Source organism: Oncorhynchus kisutch, linkage group LG1 (assembly GCF_002021735.2).
Source record: "Oncorhynchus kisutch isolate 150728-3 linkage group LG1, Okis_V2, whole genome shotgun sequence".
Classification (NCBI taxonomy): domain Eukaryota; kingdom Metazoa; phylum Chordata; class Actinopteri; order Salmoniformes; family Salmonidae; genus Oncorhynchus; species Oncorhynchus kisutch.
The window spans coordinates 46,146,732-46,167,205 of record NC_034174.2 but is presented as its reverse complement, the minus strand read 5'-3'; the positions used below and the strand labels follow the sequence as shown (position 1 = coordinate 46,167,205).

The following is a 20,474-nucleotide window of genomic DNA, read 5'->3' as shown; positions in this document are numbered from 1 at the left end:
CCGTGTCTGTGACTGAGAGAATGTTTTTAATAGAGAGGAAGACGAGGAGCCTACTCACAGGAAACCACAAATAAAGTCCATCAACTGGTGTGATTAGAGGTAAATGTCTCCTGCTCCTAACATGAGCCAAAACCATTTGCTTATCTGTCAGAGTAAATAACTACATTTTATTCAGGCTTTCTTTTTAACTACACTGCACAATAAAAAGCAGGTTTCATGTACAACTACAGTATATATTGCCAACATCCAAAAGTAAGAAACAAGAAACAGTCTTGCTGTGTCTCCATATGACTCTCCATATTGTGCATTAGAGGCAATATTTTTCCTATCTACTGTAGTTATTAGCTGAATAAGATAATAGAGGTGCAGATACATAAGCAGTAAACAACAACACTGAATATTTCCATGGAAATATAACATGACAAGTGGTGCTTGTTGTAATGGTCAGAAGCATGAATACATTTCTCAGAATGGTGATTTTGGAGGGTGAATTTAGTTGAGTTTTTTTATATCTTGCTAAAATTGCTAAAAATAATAGTTTCCGTTAGATGTAACTGAGGTTTGGTTCAACAGTACTTCTGTCAATCTCCTCAACACAACTAGTCTCTGAAATATGATTAGCTGAAGTTTCAGAAGGACAGGATGTGGCAAGAGTCTCGTCTAACTTTCCACCCGACTGTGGTGTGTGTGTGTGTGTGTGGGTGCGTGTGCATGTGTGCACTCGTGCACCTGTTTGCAGGTGTGGGTACGTGGCAGCATACATGTACTGGTTGGTATGTGATCTGTAGACTGTCTGTGACTGCTGCAGGAGAATGTAGGCATCTTTGCTTCCCTCACAGTAAAACTAACCACAATGCAGATAATCTGTAAATTGTCCTTTGAATAATATTTTTAGTCCAGGACTAAGCATTATCTGTCTCTGGGAAAATCAGGGGAGAAGGGCCTTGGTCCGGGAGGTGACCAAGAACCTGATGGTCACTCTGACAGAGCACCAGAGTTCCTCTGTGGAAATGGGAGAACCATCCAGAAGGACAAGCATCTCTGCAGTACTCCACCAATCAGGCTTTTATGGTAGTGGCCAGATGGAAGCCACGGCTCAGTAAAAGGCACATGACAGCCCGCTTAGAGTTTGACAAACGGCACCTTAACGACTCTCAGACCATGAGAAACAATATTCTCTGGTCTGATGAAACCAAGATTGAAGTCTTTGGCCTGAATACCAAGCATCACGTCTGGAGGAAACCTTGCACAATCCCTATGGTGAAGCATGGTGCTGGCAACATCATGCTGTGGGGATGTTTTCAGCAGCAGGGACTGGGAGACATGTCAGGATCGAGGGAATGATGAACAGAGCAAAGTACAGAGAGATCCTTGATGAAAACCTGCTACAGAGCACTCAGGACCTCAGACTGGGGCGAAGGTTTACCTTCCAATAGGATAATGACCCTAAGCACACAGCGAAGACAACACAGGAGTGGTTTTCAGACAACTCTTTTGAAAGTTCTTATTGTGGCCCTTCCAGAACCCGGACTTGAACCCGATCAAACATCTCTGGAGAGACCTGGAAATAGCTGTGCAGCAATGTTCCACCTCCAACCTGACAGAGCTTGAGAGGTTCTGCAGAGAAGAATGGGAGAAACTCCCCAAATACAGTTGCGCCAAGCTTGTAGCATCATACCCAAGAAGACTTGAGGCTGTAATTGCTGCCAAAGGTGCTTCAGCAAAGTACGAGTAATGGGTCTGAATACGTATTTAAATATCAGTTTCAGTGTTGATGTCTAAAAATCGGTTTTTGTTTTGTCATTATGGGGCATTGTATGTAGATTAATGGTGGGGGGGGGACTATTTCATCCATTTTAGAGAGGCTTTAACGTAACAAAATGTGGAAAAAGTCAAGGTGTCTGAATACTTTCTGAATGCGCTCTATATGGACTGAAAGAAACATTTAAGGAAAATAGCACCTTGATCTTCACCAATGGCCAGAAAAAGGTGACATAGACAACCATAGTTTTTGCATTATCTTGAAAAATCAAGATCAAATAATGTAAAATACTAACAAAGATGAGGGAATGGTCAAAGTCAATTTATTCTGCTTAATTTTTAGTTTTACAGAAGAGAGCATTTCAAACAGAGAAAAGAAACATTTGTATTTGCTGTACCTTAAAGGTCTTATAGAAGAGGGATTTATTTATTTATTTTATTTCACCTTTATTTAACCAGGTAGGCCAGTTGAGAACAAGTTCTCTTTTACAACTGCGACCTGGCCAAGATAAAGCAAAGCAGTGCGACAAAAACTACAACACAGAGTTACACATAAACAAACGTACAGTCAATAACACAATAGAAAGATATATGTACAGTGTGTATATGGGAGGTGAGCGGGGACCCACCCCTTTTCAACAAACAAAGCCATCCCCCATAGCATAATCGACCACCCTGACCGCTGGGCTCAAGTGTGCATCAAAACAGAATGTAAGCTCATATTAACTGGAAGAAAATGTAATGAAGTTGTGTTCTCACACCATTTACATCTGAACCACTCCGCAGTCATTGGACTTCAACACTACACATTGTAGGAGCGACTGAGGTGCTGAGTAAGTTTAAATTAAACTGGGAACTTGGAAAATAACAAGTTAACATGGAGAAATGTTGAGATTTGAATAACATTTGGAAATCTATATTTTTCAGTTTTGATGATCTGATGTTGCCAACAATGTAAACATTTTTTTTAAACGAAATGTTATATTTTGTAGCTTGTAACAACGTATGTGGGCAATATCAATACTTTTGCTATAAGATCAGGCTTTTGGGATTTGCTAACCTTTGCTGCAAAAAAATTTCAAATAACATGAGACATTTCCCCCAGATTTTTTGGGTGCATCTGGTTTATATTATAAGCATATTTCAACACACGATGAATTTCACCAAGAAAAATGTCTTAGCAATACCACTTTGGATCTTAATGACTTCATTTTAATTAATTAATCTTAATTGCCTATTTACCTGTTTTTTGCATTATGTGTGAATATGTTATATATTTCTTGATTTTTAATTGTCTGTAACTATCGATTTTGATCAAAATATATTTTATTTAGTAAACTGTATCAAACTGTTTTATGGAAGGAGATATCACACAGATGACAGAATAGATATAAATACAATATATATTTACTTGGGCATTTACTGAAAAATATTTAAAGGGGAGTATGCCCCGGACCCCTCCAAACTCCAGGCCAGGTGTCAATGTGTGATACAGTAAATTACGGCAGTTCCAAGCATTTTGGGGACCCTAAACGAGATTTGCCCACCTCACCGACAAAACATTTTAATGGCCCCGCTCATGGCGGCAAAGAGAAACATTTGGAGCTTTAAAGTTAATGTCCTGCAATTCTACTCATTTTGCCATGGGGCGGAGAGAACTTAATGTCCTGCAATTCTACTCATTCTGCCATGGGGCGGAGAGAACTTTGCAGTTATTAAGCAAATTTCCTGAAATTCAACACGTTGTGCCATTGTCGTTGAAATAATAAAATTCAGTTTAAAGCTAATATCCTGCAATTCTACACATTTTGCCATGACTTATGCCATGTTCATTTGATATCTGAGTGTGAGTGACTAACACAATCATTGGGGGCCCCCTAGAAGTCAGGGCCCCTGGGCAGTAATTTGGCCATTACGACAAGACTTAGATAGCTGGCTAGACTAACTTGCCTAGCAATCTATAAAATCTTAGCTGACATGGGATAACTGAGTGACTGTCAGTGACTGAAATAACAAGAGAAAAACTTCTGATGTAGAACCACATTTCGAAACTGCACGTTGTGTATTCTACTATCCTACGGTTGTTTTTGGAGGGGGGAGGGGCCTCTAGCGGCTGCTTACTGTATGTCGCTTATAAATAGAAACGGTACTGTAGTAGATGTTTTAGCTACTTATTTAAAGTAACATGATGTGTGATAAATAAAGGACATCCTGAAAGAAACAGTATTTCTGTGAGACACACAGAGAGCCAGTGGTGTAGTTTCAGTGTGTCTGTAGAAGCCTGTAAAACCCATCCGGCTGGGCTGAGGTTGCTGGTCTGTCGGGGATTGAGCTGTATATGTGGTACGTATCAGACTAGAGAAAAGAAACAGACAGTTTAACTTCAGTCCTTTAATTCTACAGTACTGTAAATGTAATGTAATTTAAAAGGATGTAAAATCAATCTGAAACTGAGAGCCATTCACAATCACCAAACACACTGGGCTATTCTGAACTTACATTGTCGTTTTCAGATGACTTTCCATTTTCTTCAAAAGGACCTGCTCAACACAGAAGGAGCCTGCGTGTGTGTGTGTCACTTTGCTGTGCTTAATGTCCCTTCACACTTCTCCTCCTGACTGAAACCATCCAGTAGACCTACAGCTCTATTCTCATGCTCTAACACATTATCTGATGTATAACTTACTGATATGACTACCTCAGACCAACATACAAGCCTAAACAACTTTGAGTCCTATAAAAAGCCCTACATGATATGGATCTATGGGATAGAGTTAAATAGACAAACCTGGTGGTACAGATGTGGATGGTACAGAAGTGATCAGGATGTAGATCCCTGCATTCTCTGAATCAGGAGGAAAGAGAGAGAAGAAAGATCTTTATTATCCTTCAGACTGTCTGTCTTTTTGTACGAAAACAAGTTTGTATCTATATCCAAGGCTATTATTTTTGCTCTACTCACATCTTAATTTGAAGATACCTGCACAGGACCTGCATCTCAAAGAGAGAGGCAAAGCTACAAGTAAGAGGCTGTGTGTCTGTGTGTGTGTGTGTGGGGGGGGGGGTCAGAAGAAGTGAAAATAACAGGGCTTGATGTCACTTCACACTTCTCCTCCTGACTCAAACCACCCTGGAGACTTACAGCTCTGTTCTCACGCTTACAAGATGCTCTGATTTCAAAATGTATGTTTGTAAGGTTGGCATTGAGTGATTAAGCGTTATTAAGCGTTATTGTGCTGAGGGTCCCAAATTCACATCCAAGGTCAGGAAGACAGAGACAGAAGACATTCTGTTACGAACTCACCTGAGTGCAAAAACGTGGACGGTACAAAGGTGATGAGAGAATAGATCCCAGCATCCCTTGAATCCAACATGCCTGCACTACTCATAGCTCCCATCACCAAATCATCTAGAACAGAAAGAAAATGAAACTGAAATTAGATTATGTGGTTGTACATGCATGTGTGTAGTTGTGTTAGTAGTGTGTGCAGTGTTTGATGTATTTTGTTTGGAACATACATTGTCTGTGATCATCCTGTCTGGCTGTAGGTCTGTACAACACAAAAGTATCAGAAGGTTGTGGTAAGAACATATCATCATGGACAATACAGAACTAAAGGTTGATGCAATCTGCATCATATTCACAAGGGAATTCTTACCTCTGAGAACTGGTTTTCTCTGAAAAACAAATTAGGCTAAATGAATGATATTGAACATAGCCTACACTACACAATATCACCAAAAGGAGTTGAAAGATGAAACCATGTCAAAGGCACTTACATTAATATGAGAAGGAAAATGTTTGCAAACTATTTGTTATGCAGAATCAGAAGTACTCACTGGTCCTCCTGCAGAGACAGACAGCTGTCAATCCCATCCAGAACACACCCACTCCAGAAGCCATACACACTGCTGCCTGCCATAGTTGCACCACTGTTTGGTGACATGATGACATCAGGAGAGGTCATTAGCTCTTAATCCAAATGTAAATACTTCAATTGTAGACAGGTGTTAGAATACCACTTTATTGGTAAACGTTTCCGTTTTCATAGATGTGAGAAAAGACAGCTAGTCAGTTAAGCTTTTTACATTTGAGTCTGTGAAGGAAAATGTTATGTATGTGCTTTTCTAATAACCAATTTGACTGGGTCCATGCAACTGACTGATTGATTGTGACTGGGAGGAATCCTCACTATCAGTATAAGCAATTTGGCAGTGTGCCAAGAACATTGTTTTGTAAACCGAAAGGGGTGTCTCAGTTTCAAGGTCTCAGCTTGAAGAGAAGAAGCCTTGTGAGGTATTGGTTGGTCACATGCATGAACCAAATATTAATGATGACTTAATTATGAATAATGAATAAGCTAAATCTTGCAAATATAACTTGTCTGTTTAAGCACTAAATAAGAGAACTAATGGGACTTCCCGGAAGATTTCCCGACCAACGTGTACTATGGTACATTAAGATTGTTGGAACCTCTCCAGCTTGCTGATAATAAATAATGATGAATTTAATATTGACTTCAGATGTCCCTGATGGACATTTCCATGACAAGTCCATGACAATTTAGCAGAGGCTCTTTTTCAGAGTGACTTACATCAGTGCATTCATTCAAAGATAGCTTGGTGAGGCAACAACATATCACAATCACAACAAGTTCATTTTCCCTCAACAAAGTAGTTATCAGTAAAGTCAGTGCTAACAGGAAAAGACAAGTGCATTTTTGCTGTGGAATTACTAAATAAGGATACTTACCCAAAACTATTTTTCGACTGTTTGAATTCACAATGCTGAAATTGAACTGTTTGGTCATAATGACCATCGTTTTGCACATGCGCAGAATACAATAGGTGTTACAATACAACCTTACCATGAAACACTTACTATCAACAATGTATTTTTTTTTTATGTAAGAAAATATTTGCTACCTAATTTTTAAAATAAATAATTAAAAATGAAAAGACTTTTAAAAAAACAACACAATAAAATAACAATAGCGAGGCAATATAAAGGAGGAAATTCAGGTAATATGTATATGTAGGAAGGTGTAAAGTGACTATGTATAGGTAATAAACAAAGAGTAGCAGCAGAATTAAAAAAGAAGCTGTTAAGGAGCCTTTTGGACCTGGACTTGGCAATCCAGTACCACTTGCCATGCAGTAGCAGAGAGAACAGTTCATGACTTGGGTGGCTGGAGTCTTTGACAATTTTAAGGACCTTCCTCTGACCCCGCCTGATATGGATGTCCTGGATGTCAGGAATCTTGTCCCAAGAGATGTACTGGGCCGTACACACTAACCTCTGTGGTCAGATGGCGAGAAGTTGCCAAACTAAGCGGTGATCAATCAGTCAGGATGCTCTCTATGGTGCAGCTGTATAACTTATTGAGGATCTGAGGACCCATGCCAAATCTTTTCGGTCTCCTGAGAGGGGATAGGCATTGTCATGCCTTCTTCATGATAAAGATGACCAACACACCTGATGTAGGATTCACTGCCGTGCTGGGGGTCAAAGGAGAGGTCAAACCTGGTGAGAGGAGATTACACAAGAACAAATGTAAATTATTTTAGTATCTAAGGTCATTCAAAAAGCAGAAAGCACATTTTCTACAAATCAGATGGACTAAAAATACACAAATCTGGACTGAAATTACAAGCATGGGTCAATTCATAAATCGGATGGAGCTTTAGTGAATTATTGTAATAAAAAATATACATGTAAGTTAAAATTAGTGGATCTACTTACTGGTAGTTGGTGTCACTGTGGTGTCTCGGGTCGAAGTAGAAGTAACAGTCGAAACTAGTGGGAAGCAATATGATTGCACAAGAATAAGGTGTTACATTAAAATGTTGTTCACTTAATTTTACAGGCCTGTAATCTAAACCATTGACTGTATAATTGGTATTTGCAGAGATGGTCATTTAGAGACCCAACACACCTTCTGTAGGACTCACTGTCGTGCTGGGAGGCAAAGTAGATCTAGGACCTGGAGTTAAAACCACTGAGAAAACACATATTAATGAAATTAGCATTTTATTAATGATTGTATTAATGATCATCATGGGGTTGTTGTCCTTTTGAAATACCTTCATGACTTGTCTATTCAAAGTGGGAAAAGTAGGACTATAAAATCACTACGGACAGATTGCTTCCTGCCCTGGTAGATTATATTTCTCCTCATTATAGAGACGATAAGACCAGTTCATAAGGTGATCGAGTCTTTCAGGACAGATAAGGTGTTGATTGTTGTCGACAGCTTCCTAGAATAAGGTCACCATGTGTCTAACAGCTGAAGCACAACAGCGCATAGATACAATCTAAACGCTGAACCAGTTCAACAAAGAAATTAAACTTCTCATCCTGGGACTCAACACCAGATCAGCCTGGGATCTGGCCCAGATTAAGACAGTGTGGAGATCCATATGTCAAAGTGCTATGCTCCAAGGAGCGAGCAACAATTAGTGAGTCATTGAGTTAGTGGGGGAGGGAGGGTCAGAATTAATATAGTCCTATTACACAAATCAAAGGGTAGTCAGACCATGAAGACCTGCAGCACTGATAGATTCTTACTGTATAGATAATGACTCACCTGCAAAGCTGTACCCATCACTGCGTGGTGAGAGAGAGTTTGGTCCTGAGCTCACTCTGTAGTCACAGCTCACCTCCTTATGGCTCACTGACTGTAGACTTCTGATAAGATTTTTCTCATCCACAGAGAATTGACAGAACCAGCATTTGGAATCTGTGTGTTTCTTCTTCCTGATGTGTGCTCTTATGAGACACTTACTCTTCTCTCCAACATACAGGTTACAGGTGGTGTCATTACTGACAGAGCCAGGAATTAAACAGGTGATGATGAGGTTCCCTTTCAGACTGACTGTAATATTTGGTTTCTGACCTGTTGGGAGAGGACAACGACTTAATGAAGTACAAGGCACACTATTCAGCATATAAAAATATATAAAAGAGCCTATAGTATTTAACAATGCAAGTTCAAATCATGATGGTCATAAACATGACATGGACTTTTTTTTTTGTATAACTACTTTGAATTAACTTGGACTGTGATTTAAAAACATGTTAAGTTAGCAATAAATTAAGCATTTGCCCAATGAGCACAGACATCAGTTCCACACCTAGTTTTGATTTACATTAGATTGAGTTGTCGACTAATGTGAATTCAAAGTGAAATCAACAACATTTCAGCCATGTCAATGGATTTAGGTTCAAGTTGGGTGAAGAAAAGACCAACATTCCCTAAATTATTTTGGCATATCCAATACATTTTCCACACTGATTTAATGTCATCAGAAGGGTAAACTATTTTTTGTTGAAAAGACGTATAAACAACCAGTTTTTGCCCATACCATTCTACACTTAAAAAATGTACATATAATACATATTTCTGCATTTGTTTATGTAAGTATCTTACCTGTAATTATGTATTTATTACTGCGGGGAGACAGAGAGTGTGATCCTGTGTTCACTCTATAGTCACAGCTCACATCTCTCTCCAACTGCAGATGCCTGAACAGATCATTCTTAGTAACACTGAAGGTACAGAATAGTTTGGATGATGCTGCGTTAAATCTCCTCACCCAAGCCTCTTTGTAGGCCTGAGGCTGGTCTCCAGTGTACAGGTTACAGCTATGACCATCACTGACAGACTCAGGAAGTACACAGGCAATAGTGATGTCATGAGATGATTCGTCATTGACACTAATGTCTGGTTTCTGCATTTTACCTGTGAGGAGAACACATCAATAACTGTCCATACTGTAGGTTAATGAGAATACACACCTCTTTCTGTACCAGATAACGAAAAGAGTAAGAACTAAATAGTCTGTATATGTTAGCATGACATTACATATTCCAATCTGATTACAGTGAGCCAATCAGATCAGTGTATTCATAATAATAATACTATTTTACCAAGAATAGTGATAGGCGCAGGATGACTGTGCATCGATGGATAGTGAGTCTCTACTGTGAAAAAACATCTCATACCATGATTATTATTATATTTTTACTGGGTAACTAAAAACTCATAATAATGATACTGACCTTGGGCTTTCATGGATTGGAACGTATCTAGAAATTATAAAATAGATTATCATCATCTGCCATTCAAAAAGTATGTTTTAACAGGAGACACCTGAACACTTCACACAAGTTGGTAAAGTAGCGTAATCTACTGTAATGCATTAATGGGGATCAAGCAGTGGTCATTCTTAACTCAACAAATTGTAAAATAATGATAGAGAGAAATAAATAAGATGATTAATGGAATAAGATACAAGACACTCATCATAGCCATGAGATTCAGAAATATCAAGAGTTCCTCAATTAAAAGACAAAAAGAGGGGAGAGAAGAAGAGGAATATCCTGTAGCACAAACAGATGATGAAACTGTAGAAATGTAGAAATAACTCACCAAAAAGGAGGATGACCAAGAACAGATGACCAGCCATATCAGGGATGAACAATGCCATTTGTCAGTCAGCTACATACTGTTAGTCTGACTTCACAGTAAGGTGTGTGACTGAGTCAGAGGATTGTTTGAATAGAGACGTAAATGTGGAGCTTGTGCACAGCAAAACCACAGAGAGCAGAAACCTAAACAACAGTCTCATACAGCAAGTGTGAGCTAATGTTGCAGGGGTAAGGGTATCTGAACAATCAGAATCATTTATCGGTCATACACTCCCCTCCATATGCATTTGGACAGTGAAGCCCAAAAAATATGTATGGCTCTATACTCCAGTATTTTAGATTTAAGATAGATTTAAGACTATCCTACCGATCCTCGACTTCGGCGATGTCATCTACAAAATGGCTTCCAACACTCTACTCAGCAAACTGGATGCAGTCTATCACAGTGCCATCCGTTTCGTCACTAAAGCACCTTATACCACCCACCACTGCGACTTGTATGCTCTAGTCGGCTGGCCCTCGCTACATATTCGTCGCCAGACCCACTGGCTCCAGGTCATCTACAAGTCCATGCTAGGTAAAGCTCCGCCTTATCTCAGCTCACTGGTCACGATGGCAACACCCATCCGTAGCACGCGCTCCAGCAGGTGTATCTCACTGATCATCCCTAAAGCCAACACCTCATTTGGCCGCCTTTCGTTCCAGTACTCTGCTGCCTGTGACTGGAACGAATTGCAAAAATCGCTGAAGTTGGAGACTTTTATCTCCCTCACCAACTTCAAACATCAGCTATCTGAGCGGCTAACCGATCGCTGCAGCTGTACATAGTCTATTGGTAAATAGCCCACCCTTTCTCACCTACCTCATCCCCATACTGTTTTTATTTATTTACTTTTCTGCTCTTTTGCACACCAATATCTCTACCTGTACATGACCATCTGATCATTCATCACTCCAGTGTTAATCTGCAAAATTTTAATTATTTGCCTACCTCCTCATGCCTTTTGCACACATTGTATATAGACTCCCCCTTTGGTTTCTACTGTGTTATTGACTTGTTAATTGTTTACTCCATGTGTAACTCTTTGTTGTCTGATCACACTGCTATGCTTTATCTTGGCCAGGTCGCAGTTGCAAATGAGAACTTGTTCTCAACTAGCCTACCTGGTTAAATAAAGGTGAAATAAAATAAATAAATAAATAAAATAGAATGTTTTATATAAGGCGACAGTACAGAATTTCCCCTTAATTTGAGGGTATTTTCATAAAGTACTCAAACCCCTTGACTTATCACACATTATGTTGTGTTACAGCCTGAATTCAAAATGTACTAAATAAATAAACAATCTCACCAATCTACACACAATACAATACACAATACAAATTGAAAACATGTTTTTTGTAATTTTTTGCTACATTTTTGAAAATGAAATACAGAAATATTTCATTTAGATAAGTCTTTACATCACTGAGTCAATACTTTGTATTAGCACCTTTGGGAGCGATTACAGCTGTGAGTCTTTCTGCGTCTCTAAAAACGTTCAACACCTGGATTGTGCAACATTTGGCCATTATTATTTTCAAATTTCTTCAAGCTCTGTCCAATTGGTTGTTGATCATTGCTAGACAACCATTTTCAGGTCTTGCCATAGATTTTCAAGTAGATTAAAGTCAAAACTGTAACTCTGCCATCAGGAACATTCACTGTATTCTTGGTAAGCAACTCCAGTGTATATTTAGCCTTGTGTTTTAGGTTATTATCCTGCTGAAAGGTGAATTCATCTCCTAGTGTCTGGTGGAAAGCAGACTCGACCAGGTTTTCCTCTAGTACTTTGCCTGTGTTTAGCTCCATTACATTTATTTTCTATCCTGAAAATCTCCCCAGTCCCTTAATGATTACAAGTATACCCATAACAAGATGCAGCCATCACTGTGCATGAAAATATGGAGAATGGTACTCAGTAATGTGTTGTATCCTATTTGCCCCAAACATAACATTTTGTATTCAGGACAAAAAGTGAATTGCTTTGCCACAGTATTTGCAGTATTACTTTAGTGCCTTGCTGCAAACAGGTACAAGCTTCCTTCTTTTCACTCCGTCATTTAGGTTAGTTTGGTAGATTAACTACAATTAAAGTAGTCAAGCATGATGTATTTTGGTCCTATATTCTTTGCACCCAATAAATGCATCAAGCTTGTGACTCAACAAACTTGAGTTTGTATGCATTTGCAGTTTGTTTTGGTTGTGTTTTGGATTATGTTTTGCCCAATAGGAAATTAATTGTATCCAACTGTTATGGAAGAAGGTATCAAACAGTCAACATAATATACTTAAATACAGTAGATTTAGCATTTACTAGGGAGAAGAAATAAGAAAAATGCTCAAAGGGGAGTATGCCCCGGACCCCTCCAAAATCCCCAAAATATAAATATTAACACAGTAAGAGATATTATGGATAGACATGTAACAGAAACCAGTTGTCCATGTGTAATACAGTAGACATATTACCTGTTAATCAACTTATTTACAGTAACTGGATGAGTGATAATAAAGGATGTCATGTGAGAAAGAATGTTTTTGTGTGAGATGTGTGAGACATAGATACAGAAAGCCAGAGGTGTAGTTTCAGTGTGTCTGCAGACTGTACAACCCATCCGGCTGGGCTGAGGTTGCTGGTCTGTCGGGGATTGAGCTGTATACGTGGTACGTATCAGACTAGAGAAAAGAAACAGATTCAGTTAAGGGCTTTGAATCTACAGTACAGTAAATGTAATTCATAAGTGGTATTTTATGAGGATGTAAGACCAATCATAAACTGAAAGTCAAAACACAGTGAGAGAAAGAGAGATACTTTTATCCTCGAGTCAGTCTGCCTGTGAAAACAATGCTATATATAATTATAATAATATAACAATATAATATAATACAATGAATAGGACATTTGTGCTGTACTTACATGTTTATTTGCAAATGCCTGTGAATCCACATCAACGGGACCTGCACATCACAGAGAGACAATTCCATGAGTAAGAGGTTGCATGTATGTATGTATGTGTGTTTGAGGGGGATCATGTGTATATTACATGTCTACATTGCATGTGTGTTATTTAGTCGAGTTTGCCCTATTCCATTAGTAACAGCCAAACAGAAGAAGTGCAAGTAACAAGGCTTGATGTAATTTCACACTTCTCCTCATGTCTCAAACCCCCCTGCAGATCTACAGATCTATTCTCACACTGCTGATGCTCTGACACGTTCATCTCTGTTTTAAGTGTTATATATGCATTTTGATAAGGTTGATAAGGTTAGGCCCAAAGTTTAAGCATGTACAGCAGCTGTGCACTTGCAGATGGTCCCGAGATCTGAGGGACAAACCTGAGGGCATGAACGTGGACAGTACAGAAGTGATCTGAGAATCGATTCCAGCATCTCCTGAATCCACCTGTAGTAGAGAGAGAGGGAGAAGAAGAGAAAGAAGAGAGAGACTTTTTATCCTCCAGTCTAAAAACTGTATGTCTATTCTACTCTCTAACTCGTGACATGAACGGCACCCTCCTTTGTATCACAGGAAGTGTTAGTCGGATTTGTGTAATTTGGAGGTCTACACGTCATTCTGAAGTCTACACATGTCCAATGCAATCAAAAATAGTTTATATGACTAAACTCTGTACCTACTTAGGAACACATTTACAAGGTTTAACATGAATTAATGCATTAAGATATTATTTCTGGTGAAGAACATCTTATTTGGTAATAAATACAAATACAAATATAAATAATAAATCCATCTTTATATAGTAATTATAAATATTACCATATAAATACCGCTGTTAGTTTGATACTTTGAACATTCATATGTTGAAGCACTACTAATGTAACATTAAGGTCTTGATCCTCAGATCAGACAGACAAAGGGCAGAGGATGCTGGTGAGAGGAGTTATAGGAGGACGGGCTCATTGTAATTGTTGAAATGGAATGAAGAGAATGGAGTCAAACACATAGTTTTGATGTGTGTGATGTGTTTGACTCTGTTCCGTTAATTCCATTCCAGCCATTACAATGAACCCATTCTCCTATAACTCATCCCACCAGCCTCCTCTGTCAGAGGGGTCCATGTGTACAGATTCCACTGTAATGTAGAATAATCACCATGACTCCGCTGCTCACCGCTCCCATAGACACCAAATCATCTACAACAGAAACACAATGAAAATGGGATTACAGTGTTTGTACATGCATGTGTGTAGTTGTGTTAGTAGTGTGTGCAGTGTTTGATGTATTTTGTTTGGAACGTACATTGTCTGTGATCATCCTGTCTGGCTGTAGGTCTGTACAACATAAAAGTATATAAGAAGGTTGTGGTAAGAACATCTCATCATGGACAATACAGAACTAAAGGTTGATACAATCTGCATCATATTCACAAGGGAATTCTTACCTCTGAGAATTGGTTTTCTCTGAAAAACAAATGAGGCTAAATTAATTATATTGAATATAGTCGAACCTATACAATATGATCAACATGAGTTGATAAATTAACCCATTCCAAAGGCACTTACATTGATGTTAGCACGGTACATTTTCAAATGATTTGTTTTGCATAATCAAATGTACTCCCTGGTCCTCCTGCAGAGACAGACAGCTGTCAATCCTACCAGGAACACACCCACTCCAGAAGCCACACCCACTGCTGCCTGCCATAATTGCCCCACTATTTGGTGACATGATGACATAAGGAGAGGTCATCAGCTCTTGTTCTTCTAAGAAAATGTGCACAGTTCTGTTTTCAAATGTGTGAGAAAAGACAACTAGACAAGGATACTTACACAGAATGCTTTCTTGACTGTTTGATTCCACTTCACTTTCTGTGGAGCTTTGACCTCCTGGTCACATGTAAGAGAGAAGGACAACTTAATAACAGAGTTATTTAAATAGTTCTAAGAAGAGACAAATTGTTTGATTAATCCTAATGCCTTGACTGAATTTACATTTGGCTATATTTGCAAAATTGGTTTATGCTTTAAAAGACAAAAATATTTAGCAAACTTAATTAAACCAATTGGCTAAACTTACTTTCAGTTGGACTTGCTGGGGTGTCAGTGGTCAAAGTACAGCAAATAGTCGACCCTGATGCAAAGCAAATCATTGATTTGATTATACAAAAATACATTTAAATGGGTTGATTTTAAACAATCAAATATCAACCTCTTTTTGTAATGAGGCAATTTTGTGATGTGGAAAAAAACAAAACATGGAGAAGATAAAGCTACTCTATTTGTTTTACTTATATTTGCTAACTAGAAAGATGACTAAGAGACCTGATGAAGGATTCACTGCCCTGCTAGGGGTCAAAGGGGAGGTCAAACCTGGTGAGAAGATATTACTCATATTACACAAGAACAAATTAAAGTTATATCCTTCCTGTTTTGCCCTGTCCGGGGGTGTCCTCGGATGGGGCCACAGTGTCTCCTGACCCCTCCTGTCTCAGCCTCCAGTATTTATGCTGCAGTAGTTTATGTGTCGGGGGGCTAGGGTCAGTTTGTTATATCTGGAGTACCTCTCCTGTCCTATTCGGTGTCCTGTGTGAATCTAAGTGTGCGTTCTCTAATTCTCTCTTTCTCTCTCTCTCTCTCTCTCTCGGAGGACCTGAGCCCTAGGACCATGCTCCAGGACTACCTGACATGATGACTCCTTGCTGTCCCCAGTCCACCTGGCCGTGCTGCTGCTCCAGTTTCAACTGTTCTGCCTTATTATTATTCGACCATGCTGGTCATTTATGAACATTTGAACATCTTGGCCATGTTCTGTTATAATCTCCACCCGGCACAGCCAGAAGAGGACTGTCCACCCCACATATGCTCTCTCTAATTCTCTCTTTCTTTCTCTCTCTCGGAGGACCTGAGCCCTAGGACCATGCCCCAGGACTACCTGACATGATGACTCCTTGCTGTCCCCAGTCCACCTGACCGTGCTGCTGCTCCAGTTTCAACTGTTCTGCCTTATTATTATACGACCATGCTGGTCATTTATGAACATTTGAACATCTTGGCCATGTTCTGTTATAATCTCCACCCGGCACAACCAGAAGAGGACTGGCGACCCCACATAGCCTGGTTCCTCTCTAGGTTTCTTCCTAGGTTTTGGCCTTTCTAGGGAGTTTTTCCTAGCCACCGTACTTCTACACCTGCATTGCTTGCTGTTTGGGGTTTTAGGCTGGGTTTCTGTACAGCACTTTGAGATATCAGCTGATGTACGAAGGGCTATATAAATTGATTTGATTTGATTTGATAATGTAATATCTAAGGTATTTCAATAAGCATGAAGAGAGAAGTACACTACACATTACCTACTAATCAGATGGACTAAAAGTGGTTAAAAATCTGGACTGAAATTACAAGCAGCTATGAATACATCTATTAGTTAACCGGTCAGAGCTTTAGTGAATGAATGTGAACAAAGATATTGTATTTGCAAACTAAGTTAAAATTGGTGGATCTACTTACTGGTAGCTGGTGTCACTGTGGTGTCTGGGGTAAAGGTACAAGTAACAGTGGAAACTAGTGGGAAGCAATATGATTACACAAGAATAAGGTTTTACATTCACATTTGGGTCACTTAATTTTACAGGCCCGTAATCTAAACTCTTGACTGTATAATTACTCTTTGCAAAGATGGTCATTTAGAGGCCCAACACACCTTCTGTAGGACTCACTGTCGTGCTGGGCGGCAAAGTAGACCCAGGACCTGGAGTCAAACCCACTGAGAAAACACATGAAAATGAATTTAGCATTTTTTTAATTACTGTTGTTGGCCTTTTGAAATACCTTCATGACTTGTCTATTCAAAGTGGGAAAAGTAGGACTATAAAATCACTACGGACAGATTGCTTCCTGCCCTGGAAGATTATATTTCTCCTCATTATAGAGATGATAAGACCAATTCATAAGGTGATCAAGTCTTTCAGGACAGATAAGGTGTTGATTGTTGTTGACAGCTTCCTAGAATAAAGTCACCATGTTATCTAACAGCAGAAGCCTAACGGCGTATAGATACGATCTAAACACTCGACTAGATGAGCACAGACATTATAATACTTGTGCTGATGATCCCAGGCGTTGGTGTTGAGGCTGGTGTCATATCTATAGAACAGCTTCATTATCTAACAGAACAGCTTCATTTACACATTAACACAACTATTCTTATTGCTATAAAATAACAGCAGTGACACCTTAAAAGCACAAATGTGTAGTCTACCTGCTATAGAAGGTGTCTGTATAGTTGTTGGATCGCTGATGTGAACTCCCACCAGATCTAAAATCATTTGGGATTGAAATGTGGTATTTAGTTTGTTGGTCAGAATTAATATAGTCATTCTAAGAAGATGCTAAAATCAAACTGAGTCAGATCATGAAGACCTGCAGCACTGATAGATTTGTTTAGATAATGACTCACGTGTAAAGCTGTACCCATCACTGCGTGGAGAGAGAGAGTTTGGTCCTGAGCTCAATCTGTAGTCACAGCTCACCTCCTTACGCCTCACTGACTGTAGACGACTGATCAGATCACTATGTTTTGGAGTGAATTGACAGAACTGCTGTCCAGATGCTGAGGTGGCTTTTCTCTTCTTGATCGGTGCTGTGAAGGATGGCTGACTCTCCTCTCCAACATACAGGTTACAGGTGGTGTCAGGACTGACGGATCCAGGAATCAAACAGATGATGTTGAAGTCCTCATCTAAATGGACTGTAATGTCTGGTTTTGGATCTGTTGGGAAAGGACAGAGACTCATTTTTGCATCACTCTATTTGAATGTAATGTATATGTCACAAGTGACACTCTTACTAAACTAGAGCCTGCCATTCTCTTTATAATACGTATCAGCATGTCTTATTTGATATCATTCCTATTTATGAGTGCCATTTTAATTTATCTTTATTTAACTAGGCAAGTCAGTTAAGAAAAAAAATCTTATTTTCAATGACGGCCTAGGAACAGTGGGTTAACTGCCTGTTCAGGGGCAGACAGACAGATTTGTACCTTGTCGGCTGGGAGATTTGAACTTGCAACCTTTAGGTTACTAGTCCAACGCTCTAACCACCATGCTACCCTACCGCTCCTGCAGTGGTGCTGTGTGCTGTGTGTTTTTCAACGATTGCCTTTCTCTTAATTCCTTAACATTCTCACATGTGAAATCAAATTGAATCAAATTGAATCGCATGGACAATTTTGCTTGCTTGTATGGTGTGCAGTCATTCCACAGATCTCCCTCTCCCTGCTCGGGAGGAAGAGCCGAACCCTGTTCGGGTAGAGCCAAACTAATCCTGTTCGGGTAGAAAGGAATGAACAAACCCTGCTCGGAAGGACCCGAATGAACATTGGCCACCGATCGGGAATCAACTGCTGTGTTAGTTTGGCCCGTTGCTTCTAGTTAGCCTACAGCCGTAAATCCCAGCCTATTTATACATTTCTAATAGGACCGTAGTGATACTGTGTATTACTGAGTTGATAAAGAACCTTTGATTGTACTTTTGCCTCTCTGTGGTTGTTTGCTGTGGGATCTTAGAACTCTACTTTTGACATTTACATTTCAAATATTTATTGTCTTCACAACAACTATTTTGAAATTACATAGGATGAGATTGTGACTTAAACAGAATCATTCAAGATAATCTGAATATAACATTTCTTACAAAGAATAGTAAGAGAGACAGAACCACTGTGCATCGATGGATAGTAAGTTTCTACTGTGTAAAAACATCTCAGTTTGATCTCAGCAGATGAACTTTGACCTGCCAATGAGAGCAGCTCAGTCCCCGTGAGTGACTTTGTACAGGGTGAGTGTTTAGGATTTTTCACCTCTGTGTAGAAGTAACACTGAGACACAGAGCCAGATGGAGGAGTCTGAAGGCTCAGCCGAACTGAGTCTCTCTCTCTGATGACTGTAGAACTGACTGTCAGCCTGGGAGGAGGTGGGTCTCGTTGAACGTTGCATTTAAAAAACATTACAGGTAATCCATCCATACTAACAGTATGGAAAATCCATTAATAAAATGTTCAACTATGTCAGCATTTATGTTTGTATAAAGTACAGTAATTAATATCATTATGTGCAATGAAGACGTTTCAGAAATACGACAGAAGATCTCATTTTCAGAACGAGCATAATTAATACGGTATAACAGTGAAGTGTATCATTGTTAAACCACCTACTTACCCAGAACAGTGACTGAGACAGGGTCACTAAAAGGAGATGTGTGAGACTTCCATACAGTGTAGTAACACGTCACTTTGACCACAGCTGGAAATGTTGGACCAGACCTCTTGAGCAGCTCAGTTCCTGTTATTGTCTGAGTACACAATGAGTCTGGAAGATTCTTCCTCCCCTCTATGTTGAAGTAACAGTGAGACACAGGCAGAGATGGAGGAGTCTCACAACTCAGCTGAACTGATTCTGTTTCTCTGATGACTGTAGAACTCACTGTCAGCTGAGGAAGGTCTGTGAGAATAGGGGAATTTAGCATTTAGCATTTTGTGGTTTTGAGAAATGTACTGACAGACTAATCCCTCCTTGTTATTTCAGGCTTAAGGATCTTGAGTCAATATCTTTATGCAGCGACAGTATGGGAAATTAAGGAGATATAATATATTGCTTGATTGTTTCACGTAATAGATTATGAGAACACACAGTATGATAACATATCACAAGAGGAACGTGGTAATGATGGCACATCAGTACATTGTTTACAACCATTCAAATAGTCTTCTTACCCTGAATTGTGACTGTTGAAGGCTCACTGTATATGGATCTAACCTGTGAACCTGTAGCACTATACTGACATTGGATTTTGACCTCAGCTGGTGAACTCTGACCTGTCCACCTCACCAGTAGTGTTCCTGTGAGTGTCTGTTGACAGGGTGATGGAAGGGTGAATTCCACTTGCCCAGCCATTTTGAAGTAACACTCAGAGACAGATGGAGGAGTCTGACAGTTCAGCTGAACTGAGTCTCTCTCTTTGATGACTGCAGGAATCACTGTTAGACTGGGCTGAGGAGGATCTGTGAGATCAGTGGGATGATGGAGTGTTTTTTAAAATTGAATTATAAATTCCTTTTCAATGTTTTAATGTACAACTTAATATTATATGAGTTTGAAAGAGAAAACAATTCAGACACTGTTGTCTATTTAAGCAATAAATAATGAGAGCCCATGCTAGGAACAGCCCTTAGGAGGGAGTTATCACACAATAATCCTCGGCTTCGATGGCCATTTTGATTTTGTA

The 20,474-nt window shown here is 39.4% G+C and overlaps 2 protein-coding genes across 11 annotated transcripts in view; both read right to left on the bottom strand.

The window, feature by feature from the left end:
• Positions 1–2,062: 2,062 nt before the first annotated feature.
• LOC109892697 (uncharacterized) lies at positions 2,063–10,634 on the bottom strand. Of its 7 annotated transcripts, none has more exons than XR_004211322.1 (15): positions 10,194–10,634; positions 9,824–9,850; positions 9,192–9,503; positions 8,349–8,657; positions 7,698–7,760; positions 7,505–7,558; positions 7,238–7,285; positions 5,602–5,694; positions 5,421–5,439; positions 5,281–5,312; positions 5,066–5,170; positions 4,724–4,752; positions 4,550–4,606; positions 4,261–4,301; positions 2,063–4,116 (listed from the first exon to the last, which is right to left on the bottom strand). XR_004211322.1 is itself a non-coding variant. In XM_031834567.1 (15 exons), the coding sequence occupies exons 3-15, from the start codon at positions 9,471–9,473 to the stop codon at positions 4,024–4,026; spliced, it is 1,125 nt and encodes a 374-aa protein (XP_031690427.1). In that variant the 5' UTR covers positions 9,474–9,503; positions 9,824–9,850; positions 10,194–10,634; the 3' UTR covers positions 2,063–4,023. The 7 variants fall into 7 exon arrangements, 6 of the variants coding, with proteins under 6 accessions (XP_031690427.1, XP_031690422.1, XP_031690423.1 ...); XM_031834567.1 differs by lacking the exon at positions 4,724–4,752 and having other exon boundaries at positions 9,192–9,286; positions 9,358–9,503; XM_031834562.1 differs by lacking the exon at positions 4,724–4,752 and having other exon boundaries at positions 9,192–9,286; positions 9,358–9,503; positions 9,692–10,634.
• A 938-nt stretch (positions 10,635–11,572) lies between these two features.
• LOC109888117 (uncharacterized) overlaps positions 11,573–20,474 on the bottom strand; it is a 44,189-nt gene continuing 35,287 nt past the window's right edge. The window contains exons 4-18 of one of the 4 annotated variants that reach the window (XM_031834436.1): positions 19,409–19,690; positions 17,647–17,958; positions 17,449–17,505; positions 16,891–16,953; positions 16,698–16,751; positions 15,513–15,560; positions 15,268–15,321; positions 15,021–15,077; positions 14,813–14,905; positions 14,633–14,651; positions 14,491–14,522; positions 14,344–14,384; positions 13,569–13,635; positions 13,150–13,190; positions 11,573–12,908 (exon numbers count right to left, since the gene is read on the bottom strand). In XM_031834436.1, the coding sequence (XP_031690296.1) occupies positions 12,819–12,908; positions 13,150–13,190; positions 13,569–13,635; positions 14,344–14,384; positions 14,491–14,522; positions 14,633–14,651; positions 14,813–14,905; positions 15,021–15,077; positions 15,268–15,321; positions 15,513–15,560; positions 16,698–16,751; positions 16,891–16,953; positions 17,449–17,505; positions 17,647–17,958; positions 19,409–19,690 (1,310 nt within the window). In that variant the 3' untranslated portion in view covers positions 11,573–12,818. The remainder of the gene's footprint in view (positions 12,909–13,149; positions 13,191–13,568; positions 13,636–14,343; positions 14,385–14,490; positions 14,523–14,632; positions 14,652–14,812; positions 14,906–15,020; positions 15,078–15,267; positions 15,322–15,512; positions 15,561–16,697; positions 16,752–16,890; positions 16,954–17,448; positions 17,506–17,646; positions 17,959–19,408; positions 19,691–20,474) is intronic. The other 3 variants (XM_031834455.1, XM_031834444.1, XM_031834468.1) reach the window with 3 other exon arrangements.